This window comes from Lactuca sativa, chromosome 3 (assembly GCF_002870075.4).
Source record: "Lactuca sativa cultivar Salinas chromosome 3, Lsat_Salinas_v11, whole genome shotgun sequence".
NCBI lineage: Eukaryota > Viridiplantae > Streptophyta > Magnoliopsida > Asterales > Asteraceae > Lactuca > Lactuca sativa.
Genome location: NC_056625.2, coordinates 87710183 through 87715977, shown reverse-complemented (window position 1 = coordinate 87715977; position 5795 = coordinate 87710183). Strand labels below are relative to the sequence as shown.

At 36.0% G+C, this 5795-nt stretch overlaps 1 protein-coding gene across 1 annotated transcript; it reads right to left on the bottom strand.

Annotated features, from left to right (window-relative positions):
- Positions 1-272: 272 nt before the first annotated feature.
- On the bottom strand, positions 273-2510 carry LOC111906170 (uncharacterized). The gene is made up of 5 exons (XM_023901900.3): positions 1584-2510; positions 1447-1505; positions 1231-1359; positions 970-1105; positions 273-866 (listed from the first exon to the last, which is right to left on the bottom strand). Exons 1-5 carry the CDS (start codon positions 2280-2282, stop codon positions 504-506), a joined length of 1386 nt encoding a protein of 461 aa, XP_023757668.1. The 5' UTR covers positions 2283-2510; the 3' UTR covers positions 273-503.
- Positions 2511-5795: the final 3285 nt, after the last annotated feature.

Genomic DNA, 5795 nt, shown 5'->3' with positions numbered 1-5795 from the left:
AATTAAACAAGTTGAATGGGCAAATGCGGACGAAAAAATAAAACTCAATGACCAAATTGGTTCAAATGGAAAAATATATTACCCTTTTAAGTTATTATCTCTTCAAAACAAGATAAATTATATTTTCGTTGATAGCTCGATAGCTCCCAAAATATTTCCCTAAAGATGTCGTTTCTTCATTTGCATCTTCAGCTCTCTGGCCAAAAGTAAGGGTCTGTAACAACGTTGCATGGGAAGTTGCTAACATTTAATATTCAGCCAACAAATAAAGGTTACTTCAAAAGTTATTGATATTCTTTTGAAAGAAAAAGCATATCCATATGGTGCTCATGTAAATTCCAAATTACTTACAACTTCATTTATATCTGATATTTGTGTTGTATATTTTACCTCCTAGGCTAAAACAAACTACCACCAAAAAAACCATTCAATAAAATTGTTTAAAAAATATACAAAAAAAACACACAACACACTCGAGAAGAAATTCAATTTAGCCAACGATATCAATGTGAATCGGGGGCATTTACGTCTTCTTTTTTTACAAGCTTGCCTGATTTTGTCCTTTCAAACAGTCTCTCAACCAAATCATGCCAATTAGGACTTCTCTCCACATCATCTTTCTGCTTCGATGCCAACTCATCAGCAGCTTCTCCTTCTTGATGTTCTTCACTAACTGCTGACGTGGACACTCGATCCTCGTTATCCGCCACGTCATCAGTGGTCTTGACAGCATGTGGTATGTTGAGGCTCACTGCTCTTTCTAATGCATCTTTATGTTCCTCTTCAATTGATTGCAGCCTACTGAATTTTTGTACCTTTGGTGCTGTTGTAATGCTTTCTGAACTGTTTTTGTTTTCCTTCATTAACTGCATTTTTTATACAATATCTTATTTACATGTCAAATGACAAAAACAGCCTTCTAACAGCATAATGATAATAACATGAGGGTAATTTGGTCTTTTCACATACTTGCACAGCCTTCTCTGCTTCTCTTAGAATCCAGATGATGGCATGATCAGATGTAGCATGTGATGATAAAACAATATGTTCAAATCTTCCATCAACAGGAATTGCAGTTCTCACCTCTGGAGGGTATCTGCCACATCTGTTTACAAATCCAAAACATGTAAAGATGCCATGAATTTGAAAGGTATGAAACTATTAACTGATTTACTACAACAATTCAAGGATAGAAGATCGTAGAAGTAATGAAATAGAAAAGTGTTAAACCTGCAAAACTTTCTTTCAACAATGTGGTACATTCTTCCTGGAGCATATAATCTTCTTGGATCTCTTAACTTCCTACCTTCTGGTATGAATGTATCCCTCAAGCAAACCATAAAGATTAAACATGGCAAACTGTTGAAATCATAAAAGAAAAAACATGGATCAACATTACGATCATCATCATCATCCATAAACCAAAATCAAAGTTTCACAACTTACCAGAAGATCGACTTGAAGATATCTTCCAATGGTGTCGCTGTTCTTGGTAAAAAATCATCCTAAACAAACATAACCAGCGGTTAGTAAATCAAATTCGATTCAAAATAGGCGATAACTAATTTCATTAAAAATCGCACCTGTAAAACAACTGAGTAGATAACATCGGCGTATTTCACGGCCAAATTAAGCGACATAGATCTCGCCGGAGCAAGAGCATAACACCGCACCAACTCCCTTGGTATCCCGCCGAGCATATCCCTATGATTCACGACTATCACTGTCATCAATGCCGCTACCCCTGACCCAAGTGAATGACCCACAAATATCATCTTGTAACATGACCCATTCTCAATCCACAATCGTTTCAGATTCTCAGACTCCTGATTCAACAACCAAATCGCCGATTGTAACAACCCATGATGCACATATCCACCATCGAACATCTGCATCCCTAATCGATTGTTGAGTAACAGTTTGTAATCGCTCTCTTTCTTCAAATTCAACCCTCTAATTGCTAATACGATTTCACGACGATCGTGGTCGAGATAAATCAAGTGCGGAGGCGCGTGGCCGAGTGTTTCCTGGTAAGTAACACGCTTGACAACGTAATCGGGGTTTAAACGGTATCCACCAAGTGGAGGGCATTTTGGGTGGTGGAGATCTTCTTCGTATACGGCGAGGATGACGCGGCATAGGTGTGGGACGGATTCGAATTCCTCGACGGTGGCTGGTGGCCAAGTGGCACTGTCGTCGCCGCCGACGTAAGTACACCGCTTCCATGCCCATCGAAGACAGCCTAAAGCAAAAAAACACTCAACTCCACAGCAAACAGACATGTAATTTCTATTGCAAAATCCAGAAAAAAAAAAATGGGGGAAAATATTACATGGAATTGGAGAATTGGTAGTGGAAGATTTGGGTGACGATGAAGAAAGGGATTTTGTTACAGAGAATCAGCGCTGTTAGATATGGAGTAATGGTTGTCTCAAGTAACTCTCACGTGCTTGTGTGTGCAATGACGGGTTGTACGATAACTTGAATGTTGGCTTTTTATTTGGGAAAAGAACATGTCGGATTTTCCTCTTTTTTCTTTCTGGATAATATGTTCGAGAAATTGAATTTATCAATTAACTTATAATTTTAAAAAAAAAAATTATAATTTAATAATGAAGAATGTATAGATTATTATTTCACAGGATATTCAAAAGAAAAACGTAACTCTAATGATAGGTAAGAGAATTATTACAGAGCGGGAGATCTATAATAAGAATATGATAAATGTTATTTTATGTTACTTAAAATACATTATTTAAGAATATTTGTTTTATTAAATTTGTTTATTACTCATCAACGATCATATGACAATATAATGATATTTATGGTAGAGCATAACTTTTCTTAAATTTACAGCTAAGTATTTATTAAATATATTCAATGAATTGCTTTTTAATTGAATATTTTGATTTTTAATATCTATTTCTGGGTGTGTAGGCAAGAGAAGAACGTCAGGTGTTAGGATGGAAAAGTTTTTAAAAAGGCTTTTATTGTGAATGTTTTAGATTATGATAAATAAATTATAGATCAGGGTAAATTACACCAATCGTCCCTCGTGTAGGTGTCGAAAAACACATTCAGTCCTTATTTTCAAAATTTAACTCAGACGGTCCCTTATTTGTTTTAAACTTACGCGTATCATCCCTATTGACATGAAAAGACTAATTTGCCCCTAGTTATTTCCTTTATCCTTTTTTTATTTCTTTATCAGTTTACATTATATATATATATATATATATATATATATATATATATATATATATAATAAAAAAAGGGTAAACAAATATCTCTCCCTCCCGTTCAGTCCCTATTTCTGCAACAAATCACCACCACCACCTATCACCGCTGACTCCCCCGACACCACCACATATCAGCGTCACCACCTGGGATACCACAACCTATCACTGCAAACATCTTCCCTTCCCTTTCCCTAATTTTCTTCTACCTTCGTCCCTCTTCTCACTCGTTCTTATTAACCATCCAAAACCCCAAATCAGTGTACAAAAATTAGACCCCAAACAACCATCCTTATCGTCGTTCTCTCCCTCTGCCTTAAGAACACCAACAACCATCGAAACTACCAATTTCAATTTATCTGCTTCGTGGTGAAACCCAATAATCAAATCGATCCCTCCACTACTCTAATCGAATGTTATTTCTCTGAGCCACAACCATCTCCATCGAAACAATAATTCAATCTTCGAAACCTTGAACTACTGACAAGATTTAATCAACACAAATGAGACCCAGAAACAATGACAGTCACAAGTTCACACCATCTCACTGCAGTCAAAGTCCTAACCTATATTCATCTTCAAAATCGAAACAAGTAACCGATTGAAATCAAGTCCAAGACAAATCCATCGAAATAAAATCAAACCAAACCTGAAACAAACCTCAAAATCAAAATGAAAACCTACATCAGTTTCAATTTCTAGATTTGATGACGATGAAGAAGGAGGAAACCCAAAATTACATCGAAATCAAGTATTTCTCTATCTTATCATGCTACATCTCCATCTCACCCATTTCCTATGGTCTTCTTTTTTGCTTTCATTGAGTCTGTGTCTCTCAACCTATTTCTCTCTCGGTATCATGCTATATCTCCATCTCACTTGACCTCTATCTCGATATCGTATCAGAACACATGTGTGTGTGTGTGTGTTTTGGGTTACTCTTTTATCTCCGATCAGTAACAATAGCATGAGGGTTTAGAAGTGAAGGGGTGGATCATGGATGGATTGGAAAAGATGAGAGCAGGTATCGAAGAAGAATGGGGAGAAAGAGTGAGTGATCGATCGGAGGAGGTAGTGGTATTTTCCACTGTAACTGAGAGAGATAAAGTTTATAGAGAGTTGTTATTTTATTTTCTTTGTTAATTTATAAATAATAATAAATAATATTAGAATAATCAAAAAAATAAATATCCAAGGGCATTATCGTCATTTCAAATGAGGCACGGACTACATTCGCAAGAAAAAAGCATATCAAGGACGAAGTGTGCAAGTTTTAAACAAACGAGAGATGGTCTGAGTTAATTTTTGAAAATAGGGACTGAACATGCTTTTTGGCATGTGCACGAGGGACGATTGGTGTAATTTACCCTATAGCTTATTTGTCTGTTTGAGCAACCTATTAAAATGGTAATTGATAAGAAATTGAATTTGGTCATGCATAATTTTTTTTTTTTTGAAACAGAAAATATACTAAACTACACCAAAATTATTTCACTTATGTATACTGCAGGACTTGAATCGTCAACCTCAAGAATGGATGGCAACATTAGATACCATTGGGCTAGAAGCCTTTTGGTTGGTATCCAACTTATGTTTACTTATTTTCTAATATAAATTAAAGAATAAAATGGATGTTTTTTCATTGCATTAAAGTTTTTGTTTTCTTTCTTGTACCCTATGTCATTATACAATAATACATAGATATTCTTTCATAAAGCTTTGTTAAAGAGTTATTCCTAAAATGATGGGAAATTGACTAATATAACCTTTTTTTGGTGTTTTTTTTAAATCTAACTTTCTTTTTGCAAAATAACCATATACTCCGGAATCGGCCATTTCGGACTCATTTTCGGATGTATTGCCCATTTCGATGCCTCCGGATTGCCCATTCTGGATTATCCGTACATGTTTCGGACCTAGGATTTGAATTTCAAAATCTGGAATATAATTTGAATAATCCGGACGCTCGACTTCATTCTTGATCTTGTTTCGACATTCTGAATCGATTCTGGCACACGAGTCCAATTCCGATTCCAACCTCCGACACACAACTCCGACATGGAAGACGACCATTATGACCCGGTTATTTTACGGGTATATGTTCTTCACTTCAAAAACCTATTTTGCTTGTTTGTATACCATGATTATTCACCAAGAACTACCGATCTGGAATGCGTAGAACATATTTGGAATGAACTGAAACCGTTCCGGAGTGTTAATTTAGTAAGTCATTGCAATAGGACCAACCCAAAACTAGTTTATATGCTTAGGTATTGCTACTTTAGATCGAAATGTGGTGCTCTGGTACTTAAAAACTAATTGATATGGTCTGGAATAAGTCTGGAACACGATGAACTATTCTTGAACTGGTCCAGAATATTGGTCAGTTTTCGTTCCGGCATGAAGTGTTAAAACATTTTTTATTTGGGCAGCACAACAGGGTTTTTGATGTATTCGTTACACGGTCATGTAAAACCAAAATCAGTGGGCAAATTCTTGAGGCATTCAAAGACAGACCGGAATGCGTGCATATGCTCTGGAATTCATGTTTTGGGAGGT